Source organism: Manis pentadactyla, chromosome 10 (assembly GCF_030020395.1).
Source record: "Manis pentadactyla isolate mManPen7 chromosome 10, mManPen7.hap1, whole genome shotgun sequence".
In the NCBI taxonomy this organism is placed as follows: domain Eukaryota; kingdom Metazoa; phylum Chordata; class Mammalia; order Pholidota; family Manidae; genus Manis; species Manis pentadactyla.
The window spans coordinates 285,843-301,778 of NC_080028.1; the positions used below are offsets into that span (position 1 = coordinate 285,843).

The 15,936-nt window shown below is 58.2% G+C and overlaps 2 protein-coding genes and 1 long non-coding RNA gene across 8 annotated transcripts; 2 read left to right on the forward strand and 1 right to left on the reverse strand.

Annotated features, from left to right (window-relative positions):
- The first annotated feature begins 1,304 nt into the window (after positions 1 to 1,304).
- On the forward strand, positions 1,305 to 4,636 carry CHKB (choline kinase beta). 3 transcript variants are annotated; one of them, XM_036906782.2, is made up of 11 exons: positions 1,305 to 1,723; positions 1,852 to 1,960; positions 2,228 to 2,417; positions 2,504 to 2,651; positions 2,927 to 3,022; positions 3,174 to 3,232; positions 3,317 to 3,398; positions 3,518 to 3,626; positions 3,754 to 3,857; positions 4,151 to 4,232; positions 4,402 to 4,636. In XM_036906782.2, the coding sequence occupies exons 1-11, from the start codon at positions 1,500 to 1,502 to the stop codon at positions 4,474 to 4,476; spliced, it is 1,278 nt and encodes a 425-aa protein (XP_036762677.2). In that variant the 5' UTR covers positions 1,305 to 1,499; the 3' UTR covers positions 4,477 to 4,636. The 3 variants fall into 3 exon arrangements, with proteins under 3 accessions (XP_036762677.2, XP_036762678.2, XP_036762679.2); XM_036906783.2 differs by having other exon boundaries at positions 3,590 to 3,626; XM_036906784.2 differs by having other exon boundaries at positions 1,306 to 1,723; positions 2,228 to 2,341; positions 2,518 to 2,651.
- LOC118923217 (uncharacterized) lies at positions 2,647 to 15,924 on the reverse strand. 3 transcript variants are annotated; one of them, XR_008999543.1, is made up of 3 exons: positions 15,422 to 15,924; positions 4,376 to 5,894; positions 2,647 to 2,828 (listed from the first exon to the last, which is right to left on the reverse strand). It is a non-coding gene; the product is annotated as an uncharacterized LOC118923217 (long non-coding RNA). The 3 variants fall into 3 exon arrangements; XR_008999541.1 differs by having other exon boundaries at positions 2,647 to 2,860; XR_008999542.1 differs by lacking the exon at positions 15,422 to 15,924 and adding an exon at positions 8,851 to 9,641 and having other exon boundaries at positions 2,647 to 2,860.
- CPT1B (carnitine palmitoyltransferase 1B) lies at positions 5,127 to 12,778 on the forward strand. 2 transcript variants are annotated; one of them, XM_057508372.1, is made up of 19 exons: positions 5,127 to 5,265; positions 5,602 to 5,760; positions 6,120 to 6,259; positions 6,554 to 6,731; positions 6,950 to 7,051; positions 7,223 to 7,360; positions 7,445 to 7,522; positions 8,305 to 8,412; positions 8,486 to 8,570; positions 9,110 to 9,305; positions 9,636 to 9,821; positions 9,896 to 10,001; positions 10,084 to 10,200; positions 10,542 to 10,778; positions 10,858 to 10,992; positions 11,089 to 11,241; positions 11,779 to 11,892; positions 12,409 to 12,501; positions 12,640 to 12,778. In XM_057508372.1, the coding sequence occupies exons 2-19, from the start codon at positions 5,620 to 5,622 to the stop codon at positions 12,721 to 12,723; spliced, it is 2,391 nt and encodes a 796-aa protein (XP_057364355.1). In that variant the 5' UTR covers positions 5,127 to 5,265; positions 5,602 to 5,619; the 3' UTR covers positions 12,724 to 12,778. The 2 variants fall into 2 exon arrangements, with proteins under 2 accessions (XP_057364355.1, XP_036762668.2); XM_036906773.2 differs by having other exon boundaries at positions 10,614 to 10,778.
- Positions 15,925 to 15,936: the final 12 nt, after the last annotated feature.

Sequence of the window (15,936 nt, forward strand, 5' to 3'; positions counted from 1 at the left end):
AATTCCATAGGCCAGGGATCAAGGTATAGGCTCTGCCCATCGCTAGGTATAGTCATCCCAAGTATGCCCTGGGGCCAGAGAAGTAGCCACAGGACTGGGGTCAGGATTGCGTTTATCATCTGACTTCCAGAAGTTGTCCTCTAGCCAGTCGCTGCCATAAGGGTCAGCTCAGATCCTGTATCTAACTGCCCATGAAAGGTCTGGATAGCCCATTTTCCAAAGTAAATTATTTACTTTTCTTAAGTGGCTCTAGGTTCTTTGGGGGAAGGATCAGAGGAGCACTTTTTGTATACACTTACGGCAGCACTATAGGACCCTCCCCTGAAGGGACCAAGTTCCCTTTCAACGTGGGCTCCAGGTTTCAGAACTGGCTCAGATTTAAATACAGAGTGAGGCATGATTTTCCACTGTGAACTGATGTTCGCCTTGTGATCACCAATTCCCAATTTTTTCCTGGTTATTCAAACAAACAACACTCTAGTCAACTGCTTATCTATTTTACCCCAGAGAACAACATGGTCCAACAGGCACTGCGACGGACCCCTGTGGGTCTAGTCATCCTGGCTGCCACTGCCGCCTGGGGCAGTAGAAGAAACGCAGGAGGACTGTACACCTTCCCGCTGGGGGAAGTCTGAACGCTGTCCGACTTCCCAGGGGGACCTGGGAGACGCGCTGCCGGCTCCAAGGGGAGCCTTCTCCTGGTTTTATTTTATAACTGGTTCTAGGTCTGGAGGTAAGAGGGGAAGTTAAGTGGGGCTTGAAGGCATCAGTTTCAAGCAGGGCAACCCAAGCGTCCTCTCAGAGGTGCACTTCAACGGACAAGGGAGTCTCGGCGGAGATTTTTATTTAAGGTACTTGGCGTCATGGGAATTGTCCCACTTAAGGGTGAGAGAAGGGTCCCCTTCTCTCACGCGCTCGGCGACAGGTGTTTATTGGGCTCCTACCTTGTGCCCCACACCCTCTACCCGTCGGACGTGCGTCTCACACGATCCCCGCTCTCCCGAGGGGACCACACGCAGGACTGGCTACATGCACTCAGCGGTTCTCTCCCAGTCCAGGGAGGCACCTGCCAGAGGCAGGTCCAGCTGCCCGCACCGCCCCCGGACCCCGGACCTAGAGTCCACCGCCCACTGCGTGCCCTCAGTCCCGGCTCGCCACGTGACACGCCGCTGTGCGTGTGCCCCACCATTAGCGAAGCTTCTGATTGGCCCACGCCATGCCTCGGTTCCGGTTCGCGGTCCAAACAGGGGCCTGTGTTTACAGAGGCCCCGCCCACAGACCGAGGCCATTGGTCTTCGCCCTGATGTGGGATGGGCGCGGCGGAGACGCGCTGAATCTGGCCTTAGGAAAGGCAACTCCGACCGGGGTCACGGAGAGAGCCGAGCGGAGCCGGGGAGACCCGAGTGTGACCGGAGGCGCTCCGGCGAGCCGGAAGCAGAGCCGAGCCAGCCCGAAGGGGGCTGAGCGCGGTTGGGCATCCGGCCTGGCGAGCCGGTGCCATGGCGGCCGAGGGCGCAGCTGTGGCCGAAGGCGGGGCTGTCGGCGTCCCGCTGGTCCAGGACAGCCTCCGGCTGTCTAAGTGCGCGGACGCGGCTCCCAACCGGCGGCGCGGCTCGGCGCTGTCGTGTGACGCCGAGCGCCGAGCCTACCAGTGCTGCCGGGAGTACTTGGGCGGGGCTTGGCGCCGAGTGCGGCCCGAGGAGCTGAGGGTTGACCCCGTGAGGTGGGAGGTCAGGGGTCAGCCTCTCTCCGAGTGCGGGCCGGGGGCGGACAGGGACGCCGGGTCGGACTCGGGGCACCGGGATCGGGGCGGGGCCGACCGCGGTCTGAGTGCCTGGTGTGGGTCTGCAGCGGAGGCCTCAGCAACCTGCTGTTCCGCTGCTCGCTGCCGGACCGCCTGCCCAGCGTGGGCAAGGAGCCCCGGGAGGTGCTGCTGCGGCTCTACGGGGCCATCCTGCAGGTGAGGGGCAGGCGACGTACTGGCAATTGTTGGGACCCCTCCCGTAAGCGGGCAGGCGGTACTGTCCCAACTGCGCAGATAAGGACACAGGCTCCGGCTAAGTCAGTTGTCCATTGTCATACCAAAGCCTAGCCCAGGAGCCTCCAGTCGATAGAACTACAAGCCCGGGCTGGGTGGAAGGAGAAAATGGACCCGCTTGTGTGTGTCAGCACCACTTCACCTCTGGAGCATCCTGACTCCAGCTCCTTTCTGTCCAAATTGCTTCAGGGCGTGGATTCTTTGGTCCTTGAAAGTGTGATGTTCGCCATCCTTGCAGAGCGGTCGTTGGGGCCCCAGCTGTACGGAGTCTTTCCTGAGGGTCGGCTGGAACAGTACATTCCAGTAGGAGCCCAGCCCAGCCCTCTTTTCCCCAGCCCGTATCCCCTTCCCAATGTGTGCTTCACATCCCTCACCCCAGGTAGGGCATTCTCCCCAAGACCGTGACCTCCCCCCATTGGCCCATCCCTTCCCCCTCCTGCCCCAGCCCCCTCACCACCCTGATAGGTTCCTGGGTGCAGAGCCGACCACTGAAAACGAATGAGCTTCGAGAGCCGCTGTTGTCAGCAGCCATTGCCACCAAGATGGCCCAGTTCCACGGCATGGAGATGCCCTTCACCAAGGAGCCCCACTGGCTGTTCGGGACCATGGAGCGGTGAGTCAGGGGCTTCCTCAGGGCTCCTGCACACCTGGGCTAAACCCTCATGCTGGCATTTACTACACTGTGGTGCGGCTGGATGCATCCGTGCCTCTGTCCTTCCCTCCAGTTGAGTGGATCAGGTGTCCCAGCGTCTAGCCTGGTCTCACAGCACAGGCTTCCAAACAAGTCAGACTAGTGACACAATGACAGGAAAATGGGTAGGCCTGAGGTAGATAGGAGAGAGGGTGGAGAGGGATAGCAGAGTGAGTATCCTGTTATTTGGGCTACAGGTACCTAAAGCAGATCCAGGACCTACCCCCTGCTGGCCTCTCCCAGATGAACCTGCTGGAGATGTATGGCTTGAAGGATGAGATGGACAGCCTCAGGTGAGGGCAGGAAGGTTGGGGAAGCAGAAGAGCGGAGGGGTTGGTGCCAGGCACCTAATGAGTCCTCCCCCAGATTTGCAGGGGGCTGGGGTCGGGGTGACTGACTCTCTAGTCACTCCCTCTCAGAACTACTCCCCCTGGTACCCTGCAGGAAGCTGCTGGACTCTACCCCGTCACCAGTGGTCTTCTGCCACAACGACATCCAGGAAGGTAAGGGGAAGGTATTGGAGTCTCCCAACCTAAAGTGAGGGCATCTGAGGGCCTGGGTGACCACAACCCACTCCATTACCCCAGGGAACATCTTGTTGCTCTCAGAGCCAGAAAATGCTGATAGACTTATGTTGGTCGACTTCGAGTACAGCAGCTATAACTACAGGTGAGGATGAAGGTGACCTCTGTGGGTCTGTTCCCAGAGCCCTGGAGAGAGACCAGACCTTTGACTCTGTATTCCAGCCGCCAGGGTATCTGGGAGCTGTGTCCATCTTATTCCCCCAGGGGCTTTGACATTGGGAACCATTTCTGTGAGTGGATTTATGATTATACTCATGAGGACTGGCCTTTCTACAGAGCGCAGCCTGCGGACTTCCCCACCCGGGGACAGCAGGTATGTGTGCCAGAGGCTGGTGGGGCAGGACCTGGCCTGTGGGGGACGAGGGTGAGTCTGGAAGGAATGGTGAGAGGGTGTTGCCCCAATGCTTCCCTGTTTTCTGACTCTTGTCTGTTGATCTCAGCTCCATTTTATTCGCCATTACCTGGCAGAGGTAAAGAAAGGTGAAACCATCTCCCAAGAGGATCAGAGGAAACTGGAAGAAGATTTGCTGGTAGAGGCCAATCGGTGAGGAAGGGTGGGTGGGGCATAGCACAGAGGAAGGCGGGGCTAAGGGAGAGGTAGACAGCCAGACTCACCAGGGCTGCAGGTAGGGTACCAATGCCAGATGGGGGCATGGATTAAGGAAGAGGGCTGAGGCTGACAGGAAGAGTTAACGAGTGGGAAGAGTGGGTGAGGACAGGTAGGGTTAGGGTGTTGGGGGAGAACTTATAACTTTGGGGCTCGACCAGCCTTGGGGAGGGGATCTATACAGTACCGACTGCTCTGAACCTCTCTGCTTTTCCTGTCCCACTTCCCAGGTATGCTCTGGCATCCCATTTCTTTTGGGGTCTCTGGTCCATCCTCCAGGCATCCATGTCCACCATAGAATTTGGTTACTTGGTGAGTCACCCAGGTGGGTGAGGGGTAGAAGTAGGGAGGGCAAGCAGCAGGGGCCTCATGTCCTCCAGGACAACCTGTGAGCAGGCCTGGGTGGCTGTGGGCATAGTGAGGGGGTGTGGGGTGCTGGTCCCAAGTTTGCTCACCAGCATGTTGGGTGGTCGTTCCCTAGGAGTATGCCCAGTCTCGGTTCCAGTTCTACTTCCAGCAGAAGGGACAGCTGACCAGCTTCCACCCCTCATTCTGACGCACCACCCCACAACTCCTTGGATTTCTTCACAGCCTCCAGGGCAGGACCTTGGAGAGAGAGGCAAAGAGCAGGAGGCCCTGGGGCCTGGGCTGAACCCCCGAGCTGCAGGAGCCTCTGGACTGTGTACCTTAAGACAATAAACAAGTTTCTTCCTCTACACCCTGTCCTGGCCTTGCAGCAAAGTACAGCCAAGGGTGCATGCATTGACAAAAGTGGCCCCTGTTGAGCCTGATCTCCTGAAAAGCATGGCTGTTTGGTGCTTGGGGCTCGAAAGTGGTGAAGGATCCACTCAGCGGGCTGGAGGGCCCTGGCCTCCCCCGTCCTGGCTCCAGCTTATAAGTGACAAATACTAGGGGGACTGGGGAATAAGGGGTACAAAGAGGGCCCTGGGATGGGGCTGCCCAACCCTGAGCGCTGGAGATATGGGCAGGCAGCACAGCTGACACATTGATGACCTTTTCCCTGCATTCGTCTATTTTTAGCTCTAATGCTACCATCCTCACGTGAGACCCTTTACCACCCCTCCCCCTGCCACCCACCCAGGTTCCCAGACCTTTGAGCAATCTAAGGTTTGCAGAAACCCGCACACCACCACCCATTCCCACTCCCATTCCCGCCACGGAAGGGAGGGGACTCTGGTTGCCGCCCCACATCTGTCTTTGCAACCCAAATTTGGGAGTGGGTGTCAGGTTCTTGTGGGCGGGGCAAGGGTAGCCAGGCCTGAAGGACACAGGGACACGGGCCAGAGCGACTGGCCCCGCACGCGAACAGGAGTGAACCCGAGCCGTGAGTGGAGTAGGGGACAGCGCAGGGCCACGCGCCTGGGCCCTGGGCAATAACTGCACCGGGGCCCCAAGCGGTCGGGCCTCGGGGCGCCCAGACACCGCTTGGCTCCAGACCGACTCCGCTTCTCCGGGCGCCTCTCGCCCCCACCCCGAGGCAACCCTTCAATGTCCTCGGGCCTCCTGGCTTTTAAAGCCTCGACCCCTTTCCCGACCCCACCCGTAACGCAAGCGCAAGGGTTCTGCGGCCGTTGGCCCCGGGGGCGGAGGCAGCGGTGAGAGGGCGGGAGGTGGGGCCGCCGGCATGCCGGCCTGAGCCCCGACGCTCCTGCCCCCCAAGTGACGGCCAGATCCCAGGATGGCGGAAGCACACCAGGCCGTGGCTTTCCAGTTCACAGTAACCCCAGACGGTGTCGATTTCCGGCTCAGTCGGGAGGCCCTGAAACACATCTACCTGTCTGGGATCAATTCGTGGAAGAAACGCCTGATCCGCATCAAGGTGGGCGCAGGTGGCTCTGGCCTCTTCCTCCCAGCAGGTGCACAGTGCAGCCTTCACGGAGGTAGAGGCCAGATGTAAGCTGCCGCCCTATTGTCAGGATCCTGCCTTGGCTGGCAGTGCCGCTGGGTGACAGGCTGTAACAGTGCAGAAACCGGAGGGTTACTGGAGGTGGAGGGGGTACAAGAAGTGGCGGCGGGGCACAGTGAGGAACCGGGGCTGTAGGTGTGGGAATGTGCAGGGGAAGGCCAGACGTGGAGGAGGACTAACACAGCAGGTGAGGAAGGGAGAAAGCCTCCCAGCCAAAGACCGGGACCTCACAGCAGCCTTCCTGCTAAGCATGCCTGTTTCTGCCTCCCCAGAATGGCATCCTTAGGGGTGTGTATCCTGGCAGCCCCACCAGCTGGTTGGTTGTCGTCATGGCAACAGTGGGTTCCTCCTACTGCAATACGGACATTTCCATGGGGCTGGTCAGCTATATCCAGAGATGCCTCCCTGCTAGGTAAGAAGTGGGGCCATGAGAGAGGGGCTGGGGCTCCAAGACCAAGGTTCCTGAGCTAGGCAGATACAGGACAGCAGCCATTGGAGGTCACATGGCTCCCCGGAGCAGCTCCTTCCCCACGGGAGGGGAATGGGGAGCCACCGTCATCTCAGTCCCACGTATAAATTTTCACGTGTTATGCTCTCATGTGAATGTGAGTGTGACTGGTTAGGTCCTTCTCCTTTGGTGCCATCAATACTGCAGTCAGAATTTCCCCCAAGTGGACCCCTGCAGCCCTCTCTTCTTCTCTGACAGATGTGGCCCCTACTGGACCCCACAGACCCGGGCACTTCTCAGCACAGCCATCTTCTCCACCGGGGTCTGGGTGATGGGCATCTTCCTCTTCCGTCAAACCCTGAAACTCCTTCTTTCCTACCACGGTTGGATGTTTGAAATGCATGGCCAGACCAGCCACTTCACCAAAATCTGGGCTGTGAGCAGAAGCCAGTGGTGGGGTTCAGACTGGTTTGAGACCCTGGGGACCTCATTTGGGGTTCTGAACTAGACAAGAGGCAGGCAGGGCACTGGTGCCTGGCACATGGTGGGTTTGTCCTGGGTCTGAGTGTGGGGCCCAGCTCCTCAAGGATTTGCTATTTGTTTCCCTTCTTTCTCCTGGGTCCCAAAAAAACATTCTCTGCTGTCTATCCCCAGATCTGTGTCCGCCTTCTGTCCAGCCGGCGGCCCATGCTCTACAGCTTCCAGACATCTCTGCCCAAGCTTCCTGTGCCCAGTGTGCCAGCCACAGTTCAGCGGGTGAGGGCCTGGCCAGGCATCCCAGTGGGCAGGGTAGGCTGGATTCAGAGGACTTGTCCAAACATAAGGGACTGTCCCCCTGCAAAGAGTGGGCTTGAGGGCAACGGGGATGGGGTTGGAAGAGGGTCAGGCAGAGGTAGCCCCCACACTGATGATAACCTGGCTGGACAGTACCTGGAATCTGTGCGGCCCTTGTTGGATGACAAGGAATATTACCGAATGGAGATGCTGGCCAAGGAATTCCAGCACAAGACTGCGCCCAGGCTGCAGAAGTACCTGGTACTCAAGTCGTGGTGGGCGACTAATTATGTGAGTTCCCCCTCTTGGGCTTAGCCTCACCCACCTGGTGTCCTGGCTGCCTCTGCCCCAGCTCTACTTCCTACCCACCCACAGGTGAGTGACTGGTGGGAAGAGTACATCTACCTCCGAGGCAGGACTCCCCTCATGGTGAACAGCAACTATTATGTCATGGTGAGAGCTGGGGCCACAAAGAGCTCCAGGCCTGGGGGGCAGCCCAGAGCCCTGGCGGCATATTCCATGGGCGAGTAGGGGTTCCAAAGTGAGGCCTGACGGAAAGGAAGGATAGGGTAGATTCTAGAATAGTCAGGAAGCAGCTGCGAGGTGGCAAGGGATGCTGAGGGTCTGAAGAATCCAGGAGACCCACAGCCTGGCACTACAGGGCCCCTCAGGCTCATGCCCTGCCCAGCCCCGGCCCTGACACTTCTTTGGTTCCCTTGGTGGCCTCCCAGCCCCAGGTTCCCGGTTGTCTTGACACCATTACCAGGGACCTCCTGGAGCATGCCCTCCTCTGTGTCACTGCAGACCCAGAGCTCTCTCTCCTGGAGCTCAGGTCACTGGGGCCCTACCCCATGTGACCAGCCCTTCTGCTCCAGCATGCTGGAATTTTCCTCCACAGAGCTGTCATCTCAGAAACTTAGACATAACTAGTCCATTCCAGAGGCTGTAAGCTGTTTTTTAGTAATAAGAACCTCTTTCTCAAAGCAAAATGAACAAATCATGAACAAATAAAACAGACTATGGAAAAGTGGCCCAGTTCAAGCTGAAGTAAAAGGGCTATGTGGTTACGCATCTCATTTCTGGCAGTTCACCCTGACAGCACGTGCAGGATGGACTGGGGAACAGGGACAAGACAGCTCAGGTCCTGGGGGAGGGAGACCCAGGTGACACTGGACAGAGAAGAGCCACTGCACACACCTGTCACAGTTACCCCATTGGCTCTGCTCTCTCGGTAGGACTTTGTGCTCACCAAGAACACAGAGGTGCAGGCAGCCCGCCTGGGAAACATTGTCCACGCCATGATCATGTATCGCCGTAAACTGGACCGGGAAGATATCAAGCCTGTGAGTTGCACTGGGTTGAGGGCATGATGGGGAGAGGAGGCCCACGTCTGATCCATGCTGGGCCTTCTGCCAGGTGATGGCACTGGGCATCGTGCCCATGTGCTCCTACCAGATGGAGAGGATGTTCAACACCACGCGGATCCCGGGCAAGGAGACAGGTACCAGGCCCACGCTGGGACCACTGGGACAGAGCCTCCTCCCTTCCAGCTATAGGCCTGCCCAGGCAAGGTGCCCACTACCTGCCTGTCACCTAGTATCTTCGGAGTCAGGGTCATAACTGAAAAAGTGACCAGTACCAGACACCTATATACAGGCATGATGCCAGTGCTGGGACACCGAGGGGCCAAGAGCCCCTCCCTTCAGGGCTCACAGTGCAGGGAAAGGTAGGCCACTGAGTAAAAGGCAGTAGGAGAGCACCGCAGTCCTAGTGGGGCTCACCTGATGCCCTTCCTTGAGCCCAGAGTGGAGGCGGGCTCGCAGAGGCCTTGCTTCTGACCCTGGGACAGTTGGGGTCATTTCCTAGTTCCACTCTCCTCTTCCATGAAATGCTTCATAGCACTGCTGCTGGCATTAAACAAGGTGCAGGAGTTCCAGCACATGGCCTGCGGCCCCCAAATGTGCATCTAGTGCATGAGGCCAGGCAAGCTGGGCGGTGTGTCCTGCTACCCAGCCTCACCCACCTGCTGGCCTGTTGCAGACATACTGCAGCACCTCACGGACAGCAGACACGTGGCCGTCTACCACAAGGGCCGCTATTTCAAGGTATGGCTCTATGAGGGCTCCCGCCTGCTCAAGCCGCGGGACCTGGAGATGCAGTTCCAGAGGGTCTTGGACGACCCCTCCCCACCTCAGCCTGGGGAGGAGAGGCTGGCAGCCCTCACTGCGGGCGGAAGGTATGGGCCCGTGGCAGGGGCTGTCCTGGCTAAGGCTCAGGGCCCCATGAGAGGAGCTGGGTCTGGAGCCACCCTGAAACTCAGGGTCCAAGGCATGACTTGGGGGTGAGCCAGGCTCAGCATCTCCTGTCCAAGCCAGGACCCTTGGTAGGAAGGGGAACTCGTGGTGGGGGTAGCTGACCACTTCTAACTGGGTGGTGGCTAGATGGGAGTGCAGGGACACCTCCCAGGGCAGCCTGGCACACCCATTTCACCTGGGCTCAAGGCCCTGCCAGGTGCCCTCATCTGCAGCCAGTGGCCCTGCCGCTCACCCTGCCCTTGTGCCCCCAGAGTGGAGTGGGCAAAGGCTCGCCAGGCCTTCTTTAGCTCTGGCAAGAATAAGGCTGCCCTGGATGCCATTGAGCGTGCTGCTTTCTTTGTGGCCCTGGATGAGGAGTCTCACCACTATGACCCCGACGATGAGGCCAGCCTCAGCCTGTACGGCAAGGCCCTGCTGCACGGCAACTGCCACAACAGGTACAGCCTGGCCTCCTGCGCAGCCTCTGCGGGCCCTGCGCCTGCCCCTACGTCTCCTGTCTCCTGCCCTGCAGGTGGTTTGACAAGTCTTTCACCCTCATCGCTTTCAAGAATGGCCAGCTGGGCCTCAACACAGAGCACGCGTGGGCAGACGCCCCTATCATAGGGCATCTCTGGGAGGTAACGGGCCCAGATGCAGGTCCTGCGGGGCAGGCTGCGGTGGGGACCAGGATAGCCTCTCAGCCTGACCTTCTCCCTGCAGTTTGTCCTTGGCACTGAAACCTTCCACCTGGGCTACACGGAGACAGGGCACTGCCTAGGCAGACCAAGGCCTGAGCTGGCACCTCCCCAGCGGCTGCAGTGGGACATTCCTGAGCCGGTATGCAAGCCAGGAGGCAGGGACAGGCATGGAAGAATAACAAGGACCTCAGAAGCTGCGCCATCTCCTCCCCTCTGGCCCAGCGCTGCTCTCAGAGGGAGGGTCAAGAGCTTCCCAGTGTACAGACAGGCCCAGGGAGAACAGAGACCCTGGGCCATCTGGCGGTTAGAGAAACATGTGAGCTCCAAGACTTGTGCATGGAGCACCTGTCACATGGAGCTCCTCCCACAAAGCCTAGCCTGGCCTCTGGCGGCTGGTGCCCCTCAGGTTGTCCTTGTTGCCTAAAGACAAGTGTGGGCTGAGACCCAACCAGTCCTGCCTTCTGTTACCTAAACCTCAGCCCTCCTCGACGTGACCCTGGAGTCCTGCTTGTGGTGCTGGGTCCCCAGCTGACCCTTCCCATGTCTCGGCAGTGCCAGGCTGTCATCGAGAGTTCCTACCAGGTGGCCAAGGCACTGGCAGACGATGTGGAGTTGTACTGCTTCCAGTTCTTGCCCTTTGGCAAAGGCCTCATCAAGAAATGTCGGACCAGCCCCGATGCCTTCGTGCAGATTGCCCTGCAGCTGGCTCACTTCCGGGTAGGGGCCCCTCCAGGCTGCTGCGCAGACAGGTGGCCCCAGAGTCGACCTGCCAAACTGACCCCTCTGTGTTCTTCAGGACCGGGGCAAGTTCTGCCTGACCTATGAAGCCTCAATGACTAGAATGTTCCGGGAGGGACGGACAGAGACTGTACGTTCCTGTACCAGCGAGTCCACAGCCTTTGTTCAGGCCATGGTGGAGAGGTCCCACATGGTGAGGCCCCCAGCGTCACACTGTGAGGTAGCCCCTCTGGCTCCTGCCCATTCTGAGGGTCACAGCTACTTTTCACTGCCCTACTTCTGCCCCCAGAAGGAAGACCTACAAGATCTCTTCCGGAAAGCTTCTAAGAAGCACCAGAATATGTACCGCCTGGCCATGACGGGGGCTGGGATTGACAGGCACCTCTTCTGCCTTTACGTGGTCTCCAAGTACCTGGGGGTCGGCTCCCCTTTCCTGGCTGAGGTGAGTTGTAGATGGGTTTTTCCTCTGTCCCCATCCTTCCCCTGATGGGCCTCAGCCTGTTTTCTGTCTGGCCATGCCCTGAAGCTGCTCTGGAAGGCTGGGGCCCACTTTCCTGCCCACACCCCACTCAGGCATGTGGTGCTGGTACTGAGCAAGAGCCTCCCACCGTGGAGCTGGGGTCCTCCTGAGTGTGAACTCAGGTGGCATCAGCACTCGTGAGAAAATTGAAGAGGCTACAGAATCAGGCCCAGGCAGAGCGTCCAGGTCCAGGGAGCCTTCAAGGCCCAGACACAGAGACAGAGGCTGGGGGGGGAGGGTGAGGCACAGCAGGAGGGGAGGGGACAGAGCTGGTCACATGGGCCTTGGGCAGGATAGCCTTACGTACAGCTGCTACCATAGTGGGAGGAGGCAGGGACAATAGTCAGGAAGGTCCTGCTCTGTTCATTTGTGCATCCTTGGCCAGTATGGTGCCCGCCTCACACTGGTGCTCGGGCGCCACCTGACGGCAGGTGTCTGAGCTTGGCCTCCTTGTTGCAGGTGCTTTCAGAACCCTGGCGTCTCTCCACCAGCCAGATCGCTCAATTCCAGATACGCATGTTTGACCCAGACCAGTACCCAAAACACCTGGGTGCCGGTGGTGGCTTTGGCCCCGTAAGTGCCCTTGAAGGGGGGGTGGAGGGAAGGACGTTGAGTGCAGGGCCTCGAGGTCAGACCAGAAGGGGAGCACAGCCCGGGCCCTGCCCTGCGTGGAAACAGGATGGGCACTACTGACCCCAGAAGACAGATGCCTGGGACGCCACCATGCCAGCAGCCCTGTTGCAGAGTGGCTGTGCCCAGGGCAGGTTCCATCTGAAGTGTGATTACAGGAGAGAGTCCAGCTCTCCCATAGACCCTTCATGTGGTCTAGTTTGTCAAGGAGCTAGAGAGGCAGTGACCTGGGGCCTCCAGGGGGAAACAAGAGATCTTGGACCTCCGGCTGTGGCCCAGAGCTGCAGGGCGCAGGGCTCTTTGGTTTTGTTTCCTGGGGGTGGTTCTTGCCTCAAGAAAAATGCAGCAGCTGGAGGCAGGACCTTCCAGCGAATCTGGGAAAACAGAGATACCGTCAGCTTGGCTTTCAGACCTTCAAGGTTTGGTTTACTTCTTCTTCACCCCTGGTGCTGCCCCCAGGTAGCTGATGATGGCTACGGGGTTTCCTACATGATCGCAGGTGAGAACACCATCTTCTTCCACGTCTCCAGCAAGTTCTCAAGCTCAGAGACGGTAAGTCTCCCGCTCTTGCTCGGGACTGAGGAGGAGGTGTCACCTTGGGGCCCTGTCTGGCAGGGGAAGAGTCCCAGCTTGTGGGACAGAGGGGCAGGGGCTCACCTGGGGGTCTGCCTGAGCTCTTGGCTCCCACAGAATGCCCAGCGCTTTGGGAACCACATCCGCCAAGCTCTGCTGGACATCGCTGACCTCTTCCAAGTTTCCAAGGCTGACAGTTGAGGGCTAGAGAAATGCCAGCCGCCCTTTCCTCCCCACGGTGTCCAGGGGCCTGTAGTTGGCTCACAGGCACAAGGAGTGGCAGTGCATGGGTGCCCAGGCTCCAAGAACATCTCTGGCAGCAGGCACTCCCCAGGCAGAAGCTGCTCCCTGAGGGCCCAGATAGTGGAGGTGGGGGTAGTAAAGGGAGGGAACTTTGAGTTTGTTTTTTTCTTGCTAGATACTAATAAAAATAAGGCTGTGTAGTTCTCTCTTAGCCCTTAGGTACCTGTGTTTTCTTTTGGGAACTAGGAAGCCCTTCTACCTACCTTGGCTCAGGTCAAAGAGGTAGCAAGGGGAGGGCTGGGCTAGGCTGGGCGACTGTTTGTGAGAAGCTTGTGACCTTTGATATACGTGTCTCTGCTGAGGTCACTATCCACACCCACGTCCACTTGGAATAAATTCTTGCGTCAGAACATTCCCTGTTTATTTTTCTGCCAGAGTGGGACTTGTCTGCCTCCTCTGTGCATGGGCATGCCCTCTGTGCCCCTCTGGGCTGGAGCGCAGCCCCATGGAAGACCTCAGCCTTCTCCCAACCACAGGGAGGAGCTGCAACCCCAGGCCTGAAGTCTGGGTGCCAGGTGTCCATGAGAGGGCACACAGGATAATCTGGAGCAACATATGCTCCTTCCCTTGAGTTGGCTTTTCTATTAAAATAACATTAAAAGAAAAACAAAATATTTTTAAGGAAAGTAGACACTAAATTACTATTTCTGCATGCTTGGGTGAACCTAGATGTCAGTGCTCTGCCAGGTGCTAAGGATCCAGAAGTGAATCAGGTGCAGGCACAGGCCTTCTCTTAGGAGCCAGTGTTTGCTGAGCACCTACCACCTCTCTGGCTCTGTGCAGGGATTCAGAGGTGAGCAAGGCAGCTGCCCACATGGAATGCACTCCTGGGTGAGGCATGCATCGGTCGGGGACAGAGGGGCTGGCAGGGAGACCAGGAGGCTTTGGAATAATCCACCTAATAAATACTTGAGGCGTGAGGGCTGCCATGTGCTGGGCACTGGGTATAGCAGTGAACAAAATGAGAGAACAGCCCCTCCCTGTGGGGCCCAGAGCCTAATGAGGAAGACAGGCAATAACTAAGAAGAATGGGTACATTTCACAGTGAGACCATAGTAAGTGCTAAAAGCAACTTATTTTTAAGGGAAGGGAGGGGTGGGTGTCAATTTCAGACCAGGTGGCAAGGGCAGGCCTTCATGAGGGGTCCCTTGACTCAGACCCAAGGAGGTAGAGCTTAGAGGTAGAGTCAGGGAGAGGACGAGCTGGAGGGACAGGTGGAGTGGGGCAGCAAGGGCCTCTCTCTAGTGCAGACTTTGGCTTCTCTGAGGGGTGGGGAAATCTCAGGGTTTGAACAGAGGGTGACATAACCTTCCCACCTTTAATGGAATCACTCTGGCTTATCAGGATGACATTGTTGTCAAAGGGTCCTGCTCGAAGTGGCGGTAAGTTGGGGGAAACAAAGGGACTTCAACTAAGGAGAATCAGGAAGTAAGAATGTTGAAGTAGAACTGACACACCTGACAGGGAGCATCGAAGATAATTCCAGTTTTCTATTCTGGGAGATGGGGTATGAAATGTGATTTTTTAATGTCAAGTTTGAACGTGCCTCTAAGAACTTCATGAACTGTCTCGCAGACTCTTGAAAACATAAATTGAAACCTGAGGCGATCTAGGCTCCTGGTAACAGCTTTGAAGGTAGTTAAAACCCTGAGAGCACATGAGAGGATTTCCAGGGCAGAGGCCCCTGATCTCTGTGGAGTCTCCATGAAAAGCTTGTAAAAGTACATCTATGCTCATAAAATGTTCCATTCCTTATCAAAGCTTTCTTGGGCCTGGGCTCTGCAGGGTGTTTCAGATAGCCCACCTCCACCTCCTGGGCACTGTACTCAAGGCCCCTCACATGCCAGCCCAACTGGTCTCTCGATCAGCTCTGCCCCTCCCCAGGAGCCCTGAGCCCCAGCTGTATTCCCCATGCCCTAAAGGAGGCAGGCCCATCCACACCCCTGCTTTGCCTTCACTGAACCTTCTGCCTGGAATCCTGTTCCCTTTCTCCACCTGGTAAGCTCTTATTCTTCCCTGAAGCTGCCTTCATTACCCATCCGAGTTTCCTGACTCATGTTTTCCTGCGATGCTGTAACAGAAATAAGCTCTGGGCAGCCAAGCAATTGCCAGAATGACTGCAAGTATGAAGCGTGGCTTAGAGTTAGAAAGAAACCGCCAGAGACCAGGTTTGGAAGGGGCAGGAATCTAGAGCGAGGTGGAGGGGCCGGCAGCAGACTCAATAGGTGGGCTACTACTCTGTGCCCAGACTATCTGGCTCAACTCCTGCTCTACGGTCAGTCTACACAGGACTGGAGTTCCTGAGAGAAAATTCAGTGAGTCCCCGCTTTGTCAGGAACCTCAAACACAAGGTGTTCAAGGTATTCAAAACCCACGAACAACCTTCCCCATCTAGGCCAGTGGTAGCACCTTCCAGCCACCTTCTTCTCACTTCCATATGACCAAGCCCTGTCAGGCTACCTTCTGAACGGCTTTTGGCTCTGTGCTTCCCTCCCGCGACACCACTGCCTGTGCACACCACCACCACTCGCCCAGCAGCAGCAGCCGCCGGCTTCATCTTCAGCCTCCCTCCAGCGGCCCAGGGAACCCTCCTCACCTGCCACTCCTGCTCACCAAGCTCTAAGACGCCATCGCCCCCAGGCAGAGACTGGGCTCCTTGGGAGGCCTACGGGGGCCGCAGCGATGTCTCAGCCTCCCCTCCGCCGGGGCTTTGTGCAGCCCCTCCCAGTTCCCGGCTTTCGGATTTGTGCCTCTGCGGCCTGGAGGCCCACCTGGGCTGAACTAGTGCTCGCGCTTCCCCGCCGGGCAGCCGCGGGCCTTGGTTCCCCAACAGCAGAGATGCAACTGTGTCGGCGGCGCACGACAGCGGTGAGGACGGCGCAGTCGGTTCTCAGCTGCTGGTCCAACGAAGTTCCTACACCTTCCGCGCCATGTGCTTCCAGGGCGCGAGACCCAGATAGGGCAGGCCGACGGCCCAGCGCGCCGCCTGACGGCTGAGCGGCCGAGGGGAGGGGCCCGCTGTCCCCGGCGCCGCGTCAGCGCCTCCGGCCCCAGCGCCCTCGCAGTTCGGGGCTGGGAGACCCACGTGCCAGACCGCGGGGGAAGGGCCGC